The sequence below is a fragment of the Rissa tridactyla genome, chromosome 4 (assembly GCF_028500815.1).
Source record: "Rissa tridactyla isolate bRisTri1 chromosome 4, bRisTri1.patW.cur.20221130, whole genome shotgun sequence".
Lineage (NCBI taxonomy): Eukaryota > Metazoa > Chordata > Aves > Charadriiformes > Laridae > Rissa > Rissa tridactyla.
Genome location: NC_071469.1, coordinates 1,559,884 through 1,579,033, shown reverse-complemented (window position 1 = coordinate 1,579,033; position 19,150 = coordinate 1,559,884). Strand labels below are relative to the sequence as shown.

Genomic DNA, 19,150 nt, shown 5'->3' with positions numbered 1-19,150 from the left:
CTTTCCTCCAGGCCATCGTTTCTGCCTAGCTGGGGATTAAAACATGGCATTTGTTAGCCTGGCTCGCAGAAGAGTCAGCAGCGCAGACCACTGCTGCAACCCTGGGACCTTCTCCCTGTCTGTCACTGGCACTCTGAAGCGCCTTGGAAGAAACATCTCTCTGTAGAGGTTTTTGAGGAGCCTCTTTATTTCTAAATCCAGGCAGCTAATAAGCTCAGATTTCACTTAGCAGGCAGAAAGCCCTCGGCAGGCTGGTGGCGGCGCTGAAGGTCAGCAGGGCGGTAATGATGCCGGCGACGGGGCTCTGACTGCTGCCTCCTGTTTACTCGTTATTTCCCAAGCTCAGAGCTGACGCGGTGCTGCGCCGGCGGGCGCTGATGGCGAGCTGCCCAGCCGCCGTCTCCTCTCCTCCCGTCGCGCAGAGGGGTAGCCATGGCAGCTCCATCTCCTGGCTCGCCCTGCCCAGCGAGGCTTGCTGGGGTGATGTCTGTGGTGTTGGTTTTATCCTCCTTTGAAGCCCACTTTGTCCGTTTGCTGAATTCTCTGGATGCAGCCTTGCTGTTCGCTGCTTTCATCAGTTCCCGGGGGAAAATGGCTCCAGCTAATCACCTGCGGTACAGCTGCCATCCTGCTGGGCTCCGTAGGCAAGCCCAGATAACCACCGCAAGGAGGAGACAGGAGTGGGATCTCTCCGTCACTGTGAGACACAGCTTTACAGTAAATTCAGGCAGTTGCAGTGGAGTCAATACACTGGTTTGACCAGCTGAGGATCTCGCGCTTGCCTTACTGTGCTGTAGCTTACAGCAGTAATCCTTCTGGCTCTCGTACCTATAACTGAGGAGCTGAGCCTGTTTCTTTTCTGCAGTACCCATCCGGATGTGGGGAGTATCGCACAAGATCACATATTAACCACTTCCTAAACTTAACTTGGGATACTGCTGCAAAAAGGAGGGTAGAGGGTGAGTTACAAGCAGGGAGGAGCCATTGATCTGCTTTCCCCTGCAACAAAATGTTTTCTCTTTACCCAGGGGGTTGGCAGCCGTGATGAGCAAATGAAAAGTAAGATTTATTTGGTTGGACAGGAGTTTATCTTGTCACTGACAAATGGCGTCACATACAGGGCCAGGGTGGACTGGATTACACACGGAGCCTGGTTGTGGCAGCCAGAGGTGACAGTCTGAGCTGTTTGATGTTCTCACAAGTGCGGGCGCTGTAGTAGGTGCTTAGAATACAGCTCACAGTTGCTAAAGAAAGAGCCAACAGTTTTCCAGGTTCGTCTTCTGTCCTCCTCCGTTGCCTCCTGGTGGAACGGCGCTGGATTGCTCTGTCCTTTCACTCACCTCTCGTTGCTCTGCTTCCTCTTCCAGGTGCTGTATCATGTCCAGATAGGACACCGCCAGTGTGAGAATCCTCCCAAGACAACCACTCCGAGGGGCTGAGCTGTCCCTCTCAGGTGGCTCCTCTGCTTCTCCGGCGGCTGGGCAAAGGAGGAGAACTGGGATTGCCCCGTATCCAGTTGCTACCCACAGCACTTATAGGGATGGATTCCAAAGGCAATGTCCGAAGCGGAAACAAACCCGACGCCAAGGCCCCCAGCTCCGCAAAGCCAGAAAAGCCCAACCCTGGGCCTGCCACGAATGCAGACAAGAAGGAGATCCCCAAAGAGCAGCCTGCTCCCGCCACTGCCGCCAAGAAGGCAGGCGGCGATGCTGCCGTCGTGAACAACCACAGCAACCTGAAACCCAGCCCCGCCGCCACCGAGACACAAGAGGCCACCGGCCAGTCCCCTGACTCTGACCACAAGGGAAACAGCTCCGAGGAGTCGCCAGGCAGCATCTTCGACAACATGAAGCCCTTGATCATCGTGGGAGGAGTGGCGGTGGCTGCGCTCGCTGTGATTGTGGGAGTGGCGTTCCTAGCCCGGAAAAAATGAAGACCGAGACGGGGTGGGGATGAGAAACCCAGCCCAGCTGTACAGCTCCTTTTGAGACAAATGCATGCAGAAAAAATCTATACATATCTATATATATATATAGAGCGAGCTAGATAGGTCAACAACAAACACCAACTGCAACTCCAAGAGTCTTGTTCAAGACAACTGTGCCAGTTTGACCCAGTGTGGGTAACTCCATGCACTCCGTGTGTTCTTTCATGTAATATATCTTGGCTTATACCACTGTGTATAGATTACAGCTTCTCCTGATCGGTGTAAATGACGGTGTCCCCTCCCCTCCCCCGCCGTCCTCCCTGGGAGACACCCCCACCTCTCCTGCAGTCCCCTGTTTTCAAGTCCAAAGTGTTCTATGTCCCATCCAGAGTCCCCACTTTGTGTTTTGGTTTCTGTTGGTTTGTTTTTAAGTTGGGTTGTGGTAAAGAAGACGTAAGGGGAGACGGAGCCTCGTGCCAAGACCCAGTTTTTCTGTCACCCTGTGTTGGGCTGGTGTTTATCCAGCACCCCTGGGGCAGGGGAACCACTGGGCGAACGCAGGCAAAAGGCAGCTCCTTGACCCCAACAGCAAAGTGTGATCTCTATTAGGTGTCTTGTGTACCTGCTGCTCACCAACCTACTCTTAAAAGACCCAACTCAAAAGCGCCCCAGGAGAAAACAGGCTGGCTGCAGCTGGAGGCTGAGACCGCAGCATGGTACAGCTGAGTATGTGACTTGGGACATCAAACCGAGTCGTTTCTCAGGCTGAGCTGCCAGCGGGGCGAGAGCAGAGGGGCCGTACTGCAACCGACGGCGCAGCCAGCGGCACGTGGAGATCCCTGGCAAAGTCCCACGCCGACTTCAGGCAGACAGCAGCTGCCATCTGCTTGGTTTCTTGCACGTTGGCAGGCAGCTTCCAGGATCCCACGGCTCGCCAAGGTCATACGGGCAGCATTTGGGAATAGAGAAGCTTTGTTTTGGATCTAGTATTTCCTAGAGTTAGGCTGGGCTCTGTGGGATGCTGTGGTCTCAGCCCAAACACCCTCGAGGTCAGCTGGACTCTTTCCATTCATTTCTTCGGGCTTTGGATCAGGCCTTTCACCTGCCTTTTTTTTTTCCCCCGAAGGCTATGGTCTCTCGCTACAGGAGAAGGTAGAAAAAGTGGAGGCATGAGCTGGCTTTAGGGGCAGAAAGGACCTGGGATCCCGTGAGAATAAGACTGACCTGCTTTATACCAGGGAAGCCCTGTTTAAGGGCACTGGAAGTCTGTCTGTCTTGGGGGGATTTCCTGCCTCCCTCCGATGAGGGATTTGTGACTCCTCCAAGCTTTGGACATGGAAAAAAAATCCCAGCCTTTGGGAACGGCCTGGTTTCATCAGTGAGAACTTTGGCTCTAAGGCCAGGCCTTGTGAAGGGGAGAAGGAAGGCAGGCGAAGAGGGGGGGTGTTCAGTGCGTTGGCTGGCGGCCTTCCCCTAACACCAAGAAGTGGGCAGGTCTTATTCTAAAAGTTTCCGTGGGACTACTCTTGGCTGCTACGCTACTGCAAAAAGGGTATTGCAAAAAAAGAATTTACTTTTTTTTTTTTTTTTTTTTAAAAATTTGGTCAGAGATGAGAGAATCACAGAGTCTCCAGAGCTCGGCAGCAGCGGCAGGCGATGGGCAGGGTTTTGGAGAGAGGATTAGCAAGAGGCTGTGACAACGTGGAGTGAGTTCAGTTAAAGAGCCTTAGTCACACATCTTTAACTGGGCCTGGACGTATAAATTCCGCAGGTACAGGGCCAGAGAAAGGCGTACGTTCCTCAGGTACTGCTTTTGCAGTGCCTGCTTCTGGCAGGATTGCTGGATAGGATGGTGGGCGTGCGTAACCTGATCTGGCAATTCTTCTCTTGGCTCACGTCTGTTTTATTTACCTCCAGATTTGGTCTGCTGAATGCACGTGGCTTCCCCAAACAAAAGGTCTTTTGACGCAGCCTGGCCGTTCCTCTGGTGAGACTTGTCACCCTCTTTTCCCCAAGGCTCGTAAAAATACACCCCGAGGTGCACGGCCTCTGGGGCTATCAGATGCTGTCTTCTGATGAACAACAGGCTGCGTGCAGCTGAAGTTTAATGTCTACCTCTACCTTTACCAGTACAGAGAGAGGGGGTGGGCCTGTTGGGTGCACAGCGGTTTTTGGAACGAGCGCTGCAGCCCCAGGTGGAATCCTGGTGGTTTAAAGCGCTCTTTGCATGTGTTGTGGATGTGTCTCCTAGTATGTCACAGCCTGGAGAATTTTTTGGATTTGAAGCAAAAGGATCCGTGGCGGGGGTGTTTCTGTAATGCCACTTTCATCTAAGGAACTGATTTCCCCTCATCCTGTTTTGCAGGTGTTCAGAGGTTATTTTTGGGGGGGGGAAGAAGGGGAGGGCAAACAATAGCAAAGGGTGTGTGAGAGGTACTTGGAAAGCAGAGATGTGGGAGAGAATACAGCTCGGCAGCAGCCCCAGCACGGCTCCCTTGCAGCGACTGCGGCGGGGCTTTGCAAAGGACACGGTGAGGCTGCTGCACCCACGCTGAGAGTCGGGGAGGGCTGCAGAGCCCCCAGCCCCCGACGGGCGCATCCTCTTGCCGTATTGGGGAGAGACCCCGTTGCACCCAGCTCCCCCTGCTCCTGCTTGCACCCTGAACCGTGCGTTCCGGTTCCTCACACGGGAAATCTGGGTGCATAAGCCAAGAAGACTGCGGTGCAGTCCTGCCAGGAACCTGATCTCCACGACTGGGAGGCGCGTGCCCGCTGGGTACGGAGCAAGGTATCCAAGCCGCCGGGGGCTGGATGTGGGGATGGCTATTTCTGGGCTCCCCTTCCCTCAGATCTCTGGAGCACAAAGCTCCTGGCTGTAGGGAAATTTTGCTTACGTTGCCATGAGGAAGGGAAATCGGCCGCCCCTGCTCCGATTCATGTTTTATCGAAGTAGGGTGGTGATTTTCAGACAGCGACTTCTGTTCTCAAGAGGGAGACCTGTCTTCAGGAGATGCTTCTGCCTGTCCTGTCTGTTCCCTCCCTCTCAGCCCTGGCACATGGTTATTTCTTTTAGCAGTGTGACAACATTCTAGATGTAGCATCTATCTGCTCTGTCCTGACCAGAGTAGATAGATACAGGAGGAGGAAAAAGAAACGCCTGCGTCATTTGAGTCTCCTATTTTACTTTCTAAAGTGTTTTTTTTTAGTTCTTTGACTTAACCTTTGGCAACAGAAGAGAGGAAAAACAGTTCTCAGCCAACATGGGCCTTAACCATTTCTGTCTGCCCCGGACCCCCCCTGCCCTTAGAGCACTCAGACGCAATTCCATCCAGAAACACACCACGGAGATGGTGATGGGACTGCAGCTCCTCAGGCGGGGATGTAACCACGGCGAACCCTCCCCAGGCAGTGCCCATGGCACGTCCCGTTCGTAAGGGATTTTCTGCTTTCTGTGACCGGTTAACCTTGCTGTCTGCTGTCCAGATTCACCACCCGGAACCCACCTCCTTGGCAGTTTGGCTTGGAAAACACCTCTGTGTGTGTGTGTATGTGTATATACACCACCTTGCCTTGAAGAATATTCCGCATATGTATGTATACATACACATATGTTTATATTACTGCAGTCTGGAGGTGGGGAGGGGGTAAAACAAATCAACCTGGAGACGACCCTTCATTTGTTTCCCTGCATTCACACAAAGTGTCCGTGATGTCTTTGTCGTGCCATTCGCATCGTGCCATGCAGCACCTCAATTCCTTTTCGGTCCTGGTTTCTTCTCAGTGCAAAGAATGTATGGCTAGTGAACTGCTGAATGTACGATGTGCCCCTTGTGCTAGAAGCTCAAAATTACTGCTCCCCTCCCTGGATAGTCGTGTGGGCTACTCGCTTTAAAATAAGGCACTTTTAGACTCTACTGGACTGTGTTGTAGCGCTTTTCAAAGTGTGGGTCTAGTGTTGATTGGAGTCAGGTAGATCAAGCGTAGATGCCATCCAAGCTCCTAAGCACGCAGCTGGGGCGACGCACTTCAGGCCTGACTTGCAAATGACATCCCTTTAGCAAACACCTCCTGTTCTGCCTTAACGTGCCAGGCTGTGCGGTGGTTTCATTTTGAGAAAAAAAAAAAAAAAAACAAAAAACATCCAGCAAGAACTAGGCTGAGAAGAGCAAATTCACCTCTCTCAGAATCGAAGCGAGACTGAAACCAAATTTGTCGAAGCAGAAGGCCTAAATGACTGAACTCGCTGTGCTAAATAAATAGTTGTCTTTTCTCGTACTGAGCACATGCCGTTATTTGCTTGATGTTATTCTTTGTGTGGTGTTTGTGATATGAAGTCCTTCTAGTGGTATCTCCGTGGGGAGAATGAACTAACGCTTAAAACTGATCAGATTCTGTGCTTGGGATTTGAAGAGATCTAGATTGCTAGTTTACTCTTTTGATAAATCTATAAATTATAAATTTGCAAAACTGACTTTGGATATTGTAACATCACTAAAATTATAGATTCAATTACTACACCTGATCTCAACCTATTTTTAAGGAGCCATAAGTTTTAGTCAAATATAAAGATGTCATTACGCTCTCTTGGACAACTTAGTAGAAGGTTTTTGATGCTTCTAGGTTTAAGAAAGATGAAATGGATTACACTTCTGCTTCCTCTTTCTACTAATTTAATACGCTATGGATAAGTCCCATTATTCCTAACAGTAGGAGGCAAAAAAATCTGGAAGCCAAAGGATAACGCAGCAGCATCTCAGGAGGGTAAGAATGCATTCTTGCAGGTGCTGTTCACCTCTCGCGCTCACACTTGAAGCGCTGAACAGTTGCTTGCCCTGAAGCCTTTCTTACTTCCCTTAGGTCAAGCGATAAATTAAAAATGGATTTATGTCTCTGCCGAATCGAAATTCCGGGGCTGATCCATAGGCTACTGAAAACAAGGGGAATTTTTCCATTGGCTTCACCATGCTCTGCTCAGGCCTTTGAGATCTTACTGGCACCAGGGATATGATTGCAGGTCATCATCAAATGTAAAATCAGCTCAATGGCATGTGGCTTTTTAAAAAAAAAAACTGACAAAAACATTCCTTATCCCTGCTGCTGAATGTGAGAAAAGTCTTCTCTGGTATTAACTGAGGCAGCCAAACTCATGGCCACGCTTATACCTACCTTAGTATTTGTGCATGAACAACAACGGTGTAACTAAAATAAACCTGGAGTTGGTGAGAGATGGTTTCTGCCTTAAAAATTTCCCTTCCTTTCCTGGAAATGCCCCTGGGGTTTAGAAATCCATCTAGCTATTCTTAGAATCAGTTGAAAATAAGTCCTGAAGATTTGAGAGAAAAATTATTCTTCAAGAAACAAAGCAAAAAAGAAAAGCGATGGAAAAAAATGTATTTGAAAGGTGAAATTCTTGGAATTTCAATCAGCTCTACAGAAAGCTTAAAGTCACTGCTGCTGAGAGGGTACAAGGAACGGTGCAGAGGAGCACAGAGGAAAAAAGCCCAATTTCATCATCTTAACAGTTTCGGTAAGGACACATTAACTTTTATACCCCATCCACTTCTTTTTTCCCTTGGGCAAAAGGAAAAATGACCAACTGATGCCATGCAAATTAACCTTCACTAATTGACTTTTCCAAACGAATTTTTGCCAGCTCTGTTCAACGTTAAAGGGTTAGTGAAGCAAGAAAAAGACTTGAAGTTTTCTACAATCAACTTTGTGTGATTAAGGGAAATGGCAAGTTTATGATTTGGGCATTTTGAAAGGCTGTGTTCTCTGTTCACATGCTTTGCTATGGAAAGGACTCAAATGCACCTACTCGCATTTCGATCCTCCCGGTCTGCGCCACCATGCTAGAGCGGGGATGCTGGTTCCCTTCCCAAGCCACGTAGCATCTTACCATGGTCTCATTCCCTTCATCGCGGAGCCGGGAGGAGAAATCTCCCAAGCCAGGAAGAGCCACCTTCTGTAGGGGCAGGCAACCGTATCACATAGTCTTTTTCATAAACCGACCGCCGTTCTGCTTTACAGGTTGGGCACCTCCCTTCAGGAACAGAATTGGCTTTGACCTGGATAATAAAAATTGTGTACTGAAGTTAGTTAAACTCTCAGCGCAGGCGGCTCTAATCGGCATATTTCCTGTTATTTACCCCAGAGGTATTTGCTCCTTTACTCTTTCAGGGAGAAACCCGCTGATGCTGAAGATCTGACCTGGGCTGTCTGCACGTTTTAGGTCTTATGAGTGGCACCCGATTGGCAACAACTCCACCGCAGAAAGCGATGAAGCCTGTGCAGCAATCTTCTGGGCCAGGGGATGTGGTACCACCCACGTACTTCAGGATTTATGCTCCGTGAAGAAGCCAGGAGACAGCGATGGGAGCGGTGTCTGCCTAGTACCAGGGATTACATATCGCTGCTCTGCTTTCAGCCCATCATCGGTCCCTAAACACTTCTGCAGTGACTGGTTTTAGCCTGTCACTTCTTAAAACCTCTCCTGTCCTCATTGAATTGAAAACTAGCTCTCTCCTGAAGTTTATCTATTTGAAGTTATTTTAATCATTAATGGTAAATTATTTTTTAAGTGGCTTTAAGGGCAAAGAGCAAAGATAAGATATCTCTGCTGTCATGGTGAATACATGGCAAAAAAGAGAAGGTACTTAATTTAGGTTCATCAAACTGAAGGTAGCTATACAGAAAGTTGGTCTCCGTGAGCTAGATTATCTCGAATTGAGCAGCCCGGATGATGATGCAAGGTGCCACTGAGGGACCTGCAACGTAACTGAGACAATGGCTTGGAACATGCCCCATGTGCCGTCCAGCTGGGCTCAGCTGGGTCTGTCCAACACCATTTTTCTATGTCTCTTATTGCATCTCGCTGTGGTTACCTCAGATCACATCACCTTGATTGACTGGGCCTGGGGAATTTAATCTGTTGAGTAAAGGGGTTTTTTTTATAATGACTTTTTCCTCTTCTCTTTTAGATCATCGGTCCACCCCTGCGACCTGCTTTCCTTTTTAATACCCAAATTCTTAGGCTGTCAGCTTATGCCAGATCTTCAACTGCTACAAGCTATGTGGCTCCATTGGTTTCTGGAGATCTGATTCATTGCTTGTTTGTTCTGTTAGTCATTCTTTGGCTACTGCACCCTATGCCTTTTCCTTTCCCTGCTTTCTTCCCAGGCAACTCTGCAGATGTGGCCTCTCCACAGCTAGGCAGAAACCCTGCCCCAAGGCTGAGGCAGATTTTGGGTAGTCCCAACGAAAAGATAGAGGCAACGTTGAGCCACTGAGCACCTAAGGGGAATGCAGAGACTGTGGCACGGCAGGGAATGTACGATGTTTTCACGTGCCCTCATCGCCAAGGCTTGAGGGTCTGAGTCTGCAAGATGCTATGTGCTCTTTCCTGGTGAGAAGGTCCCGTTCTTGTCCTTGCTCTTCCATGTCAGTAAGTCACTGCGTGGCCACAAGCCCTGCTGAGGATTGAAGCCCGCCTGCCAGTCAGGTGCGAGCTACTCTGGCTGCTCAGGAGCTGCTGCCACAGCACGAGCACACACCACACTTGGCTGAAGCTGGTGCTTCCCCAGCCCTCCAGTTACTGGAGCACCACAAACACAGGCGGAGAAGAGAGGGACTCAAGAGCTGGCTCTCAGCTGAAGTCGATGGTCTGCATTTCTGCTGGCCTTCAGGAGTCGACTCATGTGCAGGGCCACGCTGCGTCTCTCTCATCTCCCATCAGCTGCAGGATCGAGGACACAAAGAAGCCTGCAAGGATTTTTTGCCATTTGAATGGGCTGCTCAGATGTTACCGTTTGATACAGCGATGCAAGACTGCAGGGCCTTGAAAATTCCCATCTCATTCCACTAATCGTGCTAATTAGCTGATGCCCAAAGCCTGCAAGTGGTGTGACAAGTCACAGCCATTGGCTTTCCAAATGCGTGGGTTTGGCTCCATGCTGGACTAACGTGTTACTCTTCCTCCTGTTTCTCTTTCAGTTGACCATTCCAGTCTTTTTCCATGCCTCCTGATGCAGAGTCCCAGCACAGCCCACCAAAAATAAATTCACAGGTTCTTTCTGTCTCTGCAAGACGATGCTACAGAACCAAAAACCCCAGAAGGAAGAGAGGAAGCTTTAATCACCTTTGCAACAGTAAAGACCTGCATTGTATCCCTGGTTTTGCCAGAGCAGCTTCAAGCAGTCAAATTTCTGGGGCAATTTGACAAGAACAGGGTGCCATACAATTTTGTCATGTTAAAAACCAACCAACCAACAAGCGAATAATTTGGCTTTACTAAGTTTTGAGCAGCCCTTCTTCAACCTGGTGCCTTTTCCCGAGTCACTGGTTAGGACCCTTTCAATCGAAATCTTCAAAAGGTGCAATCTCAACTCTCCAGCGAAAACCAACTCTCTTCTAGTGGTAGGTGCAGGTTGTTTACAAACTTGTGGAGAAACTAAAATTGTAGAAAGGGAACTCGAAGGTCAGATTACAGGGGATATTTTTTCTTTTTTTCTTTCGGTTTGCTTGGATTCTGTTACTTTTCCAGGGACTGATCCAAAGCCCTCGGAAGTCATATGGGAAATGCCTGCTGCTACCTCGGAGGCCCCAGGCATCTTTCCAAGGAGGTCGGTGGGTTTTGAGTCAGCCCCTGAACGTGTTTTCCAAGTAATGGTAATTTTCAGAGCGACACCTTGATTTCTTCCCTGTACAAACAGACCTGCTTGTCACTTACACACATTTACCTGTGTTCAACATACAGGTTTGGTTTGTGTTTGGTTTTTTTTTTTTTTGCTTTCAGAAACAATATGCTGCTGGACACATTTCCTGGAGGGAAATGGACACCTACCTACACACAAAGCTATACAGCTAATTTATACCTTGTTGAATTTATAATCTTGTCTATGCTTCTATGGACACTTTGTATGGGCTGCAGCTCAAATCCTAAAATAGTCAAGAATTTTTCCTTTCCCATATAGTATTCTATTTACTTTGACTTAAAAAAAAAGCGTATAAATGCAATAATGCAGGTAGACTAGAAATACTAGATTGAAAATTAAAGTAGTTTAGCTTGTCCCATTGTGACTGACAGTGTTGTACGACACCCAACGCTGTACCCTAACATTTTCCAGGCTTTCTACGTAGCTGAATCTAGTATTAGCTTTGAAAACCCATTGTATGAGTGGTGGGTGGATGGGTTGGAAACGTGTGCTCTCTACACACTGTATGTTACTCACATCAGAAGCTGTATGGCCACTCCATATGCTGTGAAACTGTAAATGATTCCCAATACACCTGTAACTCTTACCAGGATTGTGAGAAATAAACTATATATAGAGATATATATATACACACATAGATATATTGTATAATTCCTCATGTGAGCATCTTTGTGTACGTGGGTGCGTGAGTGAAAACGGCTATTCTCCCTCTCACTCCTTACTCCTGGCCGTGTTTCCTGCAGGCTCACTATTTGCTAGGATTAACGATCCCACGGAGAATTGTATGAAAAGGCAATCCCTGCCCCAAATAAACACCAGCCTGCCCAAGGAAAGCAGGCAAAGGAAAATTATTGTTATTCCCACATAGGAACTAAAGTGTAGAACAATTAAATCACTTATCCAGAGCCACGGAGGAAACCTTTCTGCAGGCTGGTCTCCAGGCTTTGCTGCACACAGCCCTGACCTCTCCTGTGTCAAATTAAGGCCTGCTCCTATTTCCTTGGATTTGGTTTAAAGTTGGCCCAGAAACATCTGTCCTCACAAGGAGCAAACCATCCCCATGGCACCCGGCTGGTGTCCGTGGGGGTCCTCACCCATCAGCGCGTGGCAGTGATTCCCTCTGACCTGCCAGAGGGGAGGAGGGTTTCAGCAGTACGTGTCATTGCTGTCACGTCACACCAGCTCCGAGCAGGGTCTCTGCAGAAGTCTGCAGGCTTTTGGAAATGAATCTCCCGAGAACTGGGAAGACAAATATCATAAACTCCTTGGGGTCAGGAAAAAGGGGCAGCCTTTAGTTGCAAAACTTTAACTAGCTGAGATCTTGCAGCAGAAACATAGCTGAGGACTCAAGTTTCACCTTGTCTTAATATTCCTAAGAGCAGGCGAGCGAATAAATTCTTCTTTTCTGAGTCTGAATCCTGACTCTGAGGAGCCGGGATGGGTGAATGCTTGGTCCTCCCCACTGCCCCAAGTCAGGGTGTGTGAAATAGCGCATACGTTGGGCCAGTGCGGTGTGGATGAGCTGTCTGGGCAGAGACGGCAGCTCTGCCCGGGCTGCAGGACAGTACAGCTTCAGAGGCTCTTCCTCCGTTTCTCAGCTGGGGAAACGCATCCTCATCCAGCGAGAGCCTGGCCCGTTCCTCTTGACAGCAGAGGGTGTGCAGCTGTGAGCGGGGAGGTGGCAGGGATGGACGGCAGCAGGGCGACACTCCAACTGGGAAGGTTTTCCCGTGGTTTGGAATCAGTAGAGGCATCACCTGCACAAAGTGTCCTCGGCCACTCACTCACTGGAAAGGAGGGGGAATGGGCTGAGGAATCTTCCCGTCATGTCTCCTTCAAACAAAAAAAATGTGTCTCCTCTCTCACTGACAAGGAAGGCAGCGGCACAGACACGTCGGTGCAGTTGTGGTGCCAACTGGGAGAGCAAAGCTCAGCGCTTTCCAACACTGGTTTGGATATCTTCCACCCATCCCTTCTGTGTTTCGTCTATTTCCCTCCACATATTTACAGAAATCTAAAAAGTATAAATAGCAGAGGCTATGTTTACAATTATCTTAAACTATGCAATAGCTTTTCCCTGCTCCCTTCTACTCCAGCCGTCATTTATCCGCAGAAAATGACACGGTGCCAAATCCCTGCACTTTAAAGAAGAAACGCCGCGGTTATGTTTTACCAGCCTGGGTTGGAAGAGGAAGCGCTCAGCTGGCTGAACATAATCGTAACACCCCGGCTCTGTCCAAACCAGCAGTCTGCGTTGAAGCAGCCAATAATTTACACCGTCCTCGTGATCCTGCCCCAGTGCTAATTACTACTTACACTTGCTAGTGTCCCAAATTGAGCAGAGAGGGGCTGCGAAGCTATCTAGCGCTTGCTGGAAGAAAATTCAACAGAAGACCATTTGCAAACGGTGCTCTGGTAACACGGAAGCACTGGCACCTACCGCGCAGTGGAAGAGCAAGTATTAAGACATTGCTGTATAATTTAATCTGCCAGCAGCTGGAGTGCTCTCACATGCATTTTTTTGTCCTATGTCTTCACTATAAATCCTTGTCAAGTCCTCTAATGCCTGTATTTTGGGCAGAGTAAGGAGGATGGGAAGAGCTGATGGGGCAGGATTTGAGACAGAGTTTGCTTTCTGCTCTTGGAGATAGAGAAAAAAACCCCACTGGATTCACAAGCAAGGAATAAGGAGCGTAAATGTGATGCTCCGTGCCATGAAGGCTCAGGCTGCTGGAGCGGCACAAAGTCCCCTGCGTGGCAGCTAAACTGAAAAATACGCTTTGGGTTTGTTTTTTATCTAAAAATCATTTTCTGGTAGCTACACTGGAGCAGAGAGGAACATACCTCTGCGGTTAACCAGCCTACGGTTTCAGAACACGCTTTTGGAGAGAAAAGCAGACAGACAGACAGATGACTGAAGAGACGGACAAGCAGAGAGCCTGGCGGCATAAGCTACATTTCCTCTGGGAAACCAGGCTAGAAATAAGTAAATAAATAATTAAACAAAAATAATGGCAGACTTGTACTGTCTTCATTTTATATCTATCATTTTATAATGGCATTTTCTCTTTGTAATACACTAGCAACCATCAACAGATAAACCTATTAAATTAATGCAGAGATGAAAAATACAAATCGAGAAACTGAACAAGGTTCCTTTTCCCTGGGTGAGCCACAGAACCGACAGCAACGACACCTGCAATAAAATGAACATTTTTCTTGAAGAATAACGGCTCGTTAAAAGATTAAGCACATACACAAAGGCGGCAATCTGGATCAGATATGAGGGATGGGAAGGACAGTTTCAGGAAGGTCTGGATGACTTTATTTAGTTTACAATTCTGATGCTCATTCCAGCGGCTCCAGGAAATCGCCCAGTCCTTCATCCATGTTTTTCACCTGACTTTTTTTTTTTTTCCCAGCAAACCGCTCTGACAGATCCCATGTTCATCTTGTGCCGTCCCATGTAACATAATTAGTTGTGGCTTCTTCAGGGCTGCAAAAGGGCACGATGTACCTCTGTCCCTCCACAACCTCCTTGAGGTTATTCATCCTGAGGGGGAGAGGTATCAAGAGCAAAACCTGAGAGATAACTTGAAATAACTTAAAAACAGCTTAAGCCAGCAACAGCTTAAGCTGGTAACTTAAAAACAGCTTGGGTTTATCACAGGAGTTTCGTTCCTCTTTAGTTCATGTCTCAGAAACGCATCACTAGCACAATAAACCATGACCTGTGGTGGTTTGGGCTTCGTGGGGAGGCTCCTGGTGTTCGGTCGGTGGCGGAGGGACGTTGTGCAGCTGGAGCAAAGAGGTTTGAACCCCAGCGCTGCGGCTGGATGTGCCTCTCAGACGGACATTTTGCCATTAACGCCTGCTTTCCCATTTCCAACCCACAACATGGCGTCGGTCTTCCCCTTCTCTGAGGGGGGGTGGTCCCGACGCAGTCTTTCAGTCCTACTGGCTATCGGTATTAATTTGATGAGGGGGAAAAAAAAAACCTACGAAATATAAAAAAAACCCAAACAAACCCCAGCGTAAAACCTGAGGAGGAAAACAGCCGTACTGCTGGAGCAGAGCTTGAGGAGAGTCGCTAAGGACACCAACACGTTATGAAGAGAAAATAAACCGCTGCACGGTAGTGGGGTGGGGGGAGGCAGGTGGGACGTGCCACCAGGTGACCGCCATGATCCACCGCGGTGCCCCGGAGGGGTTAAAAGGCCCCGCGGCCGCCTAAGCACCTCACGGCCACCGTCCTCAGCCTTCCCGCCTCGGGGCTCCCCTCAGGCGCTGCCGCCCGCTTCGCCCAACGGCCGCCCCCGCCCACTGCGCATGCGCGGCCTCGTGAGGAGACGGCCCCCGCCGCCGCCGGGTGCCGCCGCCATGTCGGACCGGCTGGGCAAGCCCACCTGCCTCATCGTCGCCAGCGCCGCCGCCGCGGGTGAGACGCTCTCGGGGGGGGGGGCGGTGTGTGTGGACATAAACCCTCCCTTCCCGTCGGGGAAGCCCCCCGCGTCCTGCCGGGCCCCGCTCCTCCCTTAGTGCGGCCTTCCCCGGCCTGCGGGACCCCTGCGACCCCACCCCGGGGTGCGGCGGCCGCGCTGTGAGGCCCGTCCCCGGCCTGCGGGGCCCTTCGAGAGCCGCTGCGGTTCTCTGCCGGGCCCTGCTCCGCACCGGTGGGTACACGGGCTGCTCCCGCACCTGTGCGGTGCACAGATGTGCTCGTTTCCCGTGAACGCTCATCTGCCCTGCACATGTGTTCGCTCGTCCCTCAGCACAGCTGTGCTGCTTCAAGGGGAAACCGCTGCCCGAGCAGCCGCACACCCTTCGTGGTGTCTCACACACACACACACACTTACTCTCGGGTGCACTTCCTCCTTCAGGCTCTACCTGCGGCTTCCCACAGGAGGTTTTGTAAAATAATTAATTTAATTGAAAGGTGCAGCAGCAACAACAGCCCTGACTGCGTGTCCCCAAAGCGAGGGACCCCGAACAAAGAAATCCCTGGGCAATTATACTCTTGTGATCTCTACATCTGCCCTTCACAAGCTGTCCACGCGTCTTTTAGTCCAATGCTGATTTTTGGTCTGGGGTCTTCTGACACTTCTTTGCTGTGAGGGTGGCAGAGCCCTGGCACAGGCTGCCCAGAGAGGTGGGGGAGTCTCCGTCTCTGGAGACGTTCAAACCCGCCTGGAGGCGTTCCTGTGCCACCTGCTCTGGGTGACCCTGCTCTGGCAGGGGGTTGGAGGGGATGATCTCCAGAGGGCCCTTCCAACCCCTGCCAGTCTGGGATTCTGTGTGATTCTGTGAACATCTTACTGGATTCTTTTTCTGGGTCCAGGCAGGCTCTTATTTTGTGGATCACCTCCTTATCTTCTGGTTCATGTTCCTTGTGCACCAGCACTCACTGACAGAACATGGAGAAACGAAGAGTCCTAGACTGGGGAAAAACACTGCCAAAACATCAGTGTGATATCAACATCTTTCCCATACTAAAAGATTAAACATAGCACTGTACTAGCTGCTAGGAAAATTACCAAGAAAAATAACTCTATTGCAGCCTAAAGGCTTTGGCAAATCCAGCTACTCATGCTAAGTAAAGCTCAGCAAACAGCACAGATCATACCATATTATAACCCTAAATAATTTATTCTAATTAATACTTCCCTCTGCCCCCTCCCTGTAACCCCCCCACCCGAGCAAACAGAGTACCTTCATCATGTGTTTTGTGATACATAACTCATCTATAAGGAAGGCTGTGCATTTCTTACATCTTAAAATAACCCTCTAAAATTACTGAGAGATTTAGTGCTGAGGGACGTGGTTTAGTGGTAACGTGGTGGTGCTAGGTTAACAGTTGACTTGATGATCTTAAAGGTCTCTTCCAACCAAAATGATTCTATGATTCTGTTCTATAAGATGAGCAAAAAAACCAAGTTAATGTACTTTGCTAGATAAAATAAGCTAGTGTGTCTGGGATTAAAATATTGGCTTAAGTAACTGGAATCTTTTTCAGGTGTGTCAGCCCAGTCCTTCCTTCATTGCTTTACGCTGGCTAGCTCTGCTTTTAATCTCCAAGTTGCAACTCCTGGGGTAAGTAAAAATGGGCTGTTACTGTGATTTCAGTCTGAAACCAATTAATATCTCAATTGACAAGACAGAATTATACTAAACTTTTTTGACAGGTGTTTTATTGGCTTTACAGATTTTTTTACAGGTTTTTTTTTAATTCTGTCTTCTTAATATTGGTGTGCACTCATGCTTCCTATAGTATGGTCTTGAACCTCTCTGTCTGGTATCTGTTACCCACAAAGAGTGGAGGGAGAACTATTAGAACAACTTCTTGAGTGGGGAAAGATGGAAAACTTCAGGTTTTTGAGAGCTAAAGTCTCTCAAAATACCGCATGGCTATCCTTCAAGAAAAGCGGTGGATGTCTGTGCAGCAATACTAACCACAGTCTTTGAACCATGTTTTCTCTAGGGAAAGTCAATTGATTTTGTGGATGTGAATGAGAGCAACATGCGCTGGATACAGGACTTTCGTATGAAATCATACGCCAACCCTGCCAAGTTGGAGTCAATAGATGGTAAGGGCTTTACTGTCAGTCAGTGTGTCATGTCCATTTATCAGGGAAACAGATGCTTCTTAGTGTTAGGTCTTTAGGGAAGAAGGACACAGAAAAGGCATAGAACTTGTGTTTTAAGGGGAAGCCCTGTCAGCTACAGTTGCTATTTTTTTATTTAAGAGGAAGCCCTGGCAACTACAGCTGTTATTTTCTTAGTTAACTTGGATTGGTAATTGTCTCTTATTTACTGATTTAATTTTGTCAAATCTGAAATGGGTTTATCATCAGGCTTTTTGTATGTTACTTGTATTAAACTTAGTTTATCCTTTCCTCCTTACTAGGTGCTAGATACCATGCGCTGCTGATTCCAAACTGTCCTGGGGCTATGACTGACCTTGCAAACAGTGGGTACCTGGCTAAGATATTGCAGCACTTCAGCACTGAGAACAGTAGGTGAACATCATTAGGTATTTTGTTAAATAAAATAGTACTTCCATACTGTTCATGTAGGACTGTTACCTTCCAATGACTTAAAAATGTTTACATTGTTGAAGAGCATTCAAAACTGGAAAGAGCTGCCTTAGAGAAATGTATCTTCTCTTGAAAAGTAGCCTCTTTATGTAAATGTATGTAAAAATATATCAGTAGCTTTTCAATGCTTGTATCAGAAGACAGTTCTCTGCCGTACAGCGGTACAGAAATTTCTTTCTCCAAGTCGGTAGGATTCAAGGTTCAGAGACAAATGTGGGATGTAGTAGGATCATCATTAAGGCTGTAGATAATAAAGACTTATGTGCTTTCCATTTACCATTTGAGTATGTGTTTTTTCTCTTTGACTGGTGCTGTCTCTGGACTTGGAGTTACAGCTAGTAACTCTTTGCAATACTGGCATGACGCTTATGGTAGCGTACAGGAAAAACCTTATAGCCTAAGAGAGTATAAACAGTGCAGTATAACTTTATTGCAGGCGGGCATCATGCTATAACATGAAGAATCTCATGAACACTGGTGTGTTTTGGGTATTTGAAGATGTTTACAACTTCTCAGAGATGCTTTGCTTTTTCTTCAGAGCCTGTCTGTGCGGTTGGGCATGGAGTTGCAGCTTTGTGTTGTGCCACCAATGAGGATAAATCCTGGGTATTTCAGGGATACAGCCTCACAGGGGTAGGTTGAGCTTTTCATCTGACTTCTGCTCTTTGGGAGCTTTTTAGCTGTGTGGGGGCCTGTGGTTTCAGGGGATGGTGCTGCTGTTTCTGGTCTTATCTTACAACCTCTTACAAACATAAATCATCAGTTTGGTACCCTTGGTTTATGTGCAAGATGTGGAGAGTTGTCATTGGCAAGGGGGCCCAACACTGTGCACGTGAAGGGATTGTCTCACTTAGCTGTCATGTGGAGAGTATTTTCCTTCTGATTGTTCGGTAAACTTGAAACTGCATCAATAAAATGCTAGAAGGGGCTGCTGCAGCTCTTCACATTCATAGTTGAGGGCTTTTAAGAATTACTTTTTTTTTCATGAATGCTGGAGGTAAGTTATATTTCTCAAGGTGCTCTTTCATTTTAAAGGTAGCGGGATTCTTAAGAGAAAAGGCTTTTTGCACACACTGTCTTGTAATTCAAAAAGTAGCTGGATACTGGTGATGTTTTATTTAATGTCCAGTCATATCTCTGACCTCATCAGACCACTTATATGGCAGCTGTACCTGTGTCCCAAGATGATGCAAACCTCTATAGTACAACTTCTAGGGTTGAAAATTTACATGCAAAGTTAAGAAATTAAGTTTATAGGACTCACAAAAGCTATCAATGTCCTCATGTGCTTGCATTTGGCATTACAATCCATGATAAAACATTTAAAATAAGAGACATGATATGGCCCAGATATAGTCACTATGGAAACCATGAAATTCAAGTTCTACCTCTGCATCTAAGAAGTGAACTAAGTA

The 19,150-nt window shown here is 48.0% G+C and overlaps 2 protein-coding genes across 10 annotated transcripts in view; both read left to right on the top strand.

The window, feature by feature from the left end:
- CEND1 (cell cycle exit and neuronal differentiation 1) overlaps positions 1–11,151 on the top strand; it is a 28,326-nt gene extending 17,175 nt beyond the window's left edge. For all 3 annotated transcript variants that reach the window (XM_054200801.1, XM_054200802.1, XM_054200800.1), the window contains exon 2: positions 1,368–11,151. In XM_054200801.1, coding sequence (XP_054056776.1) covers positions 1,541–1,933 — 393 coding nt within the window. In that variant the 5' untranslated portion in view covers positions 1,368–1,540 and the 3' untranslated portion in view covers positions 1,934–11,151. The remainder of the gene's footprint in view (positions 1–1,367) is intronic.
- Positions 11,152–14,979: 3,828 nt separating this feature from the next.
- Positions 14,980–19,150, top strand: part of GATD1 (glutamine amidotransferase class 1 domain containing 1) — a 91,356-nt gene continuing 87,185 nt past the window's right edge. For all 7 annotated transcript variants that reach the window (XM_054198768.1, XM_054198767.1, XM_054198766.1 and 4 more), the window contains exons 1-5: positions 14,980–15,079; positions 16,655–16,731; positions 17,120–17,225; positions 17,546–17,653; positions 18,274–18,368. In XM_054198768.1, the coding sequence (XP_054054743.1) occupies positions 15,022–15,079; positions 16,655–16,731; positions 17,120–17,225; positions 17,546–17,653; positions 18,274–18,368 (444 nt within the window). In that variant the 5' untranslated portion in view covers positions 14,980–15,021. The remainder of the gene's footprint in view (positions 15,080–16,654; positions 16,732–17,119; positions 17,226–17,545; positions 17,654–18,273; positions 18,369–19,150) is intronic.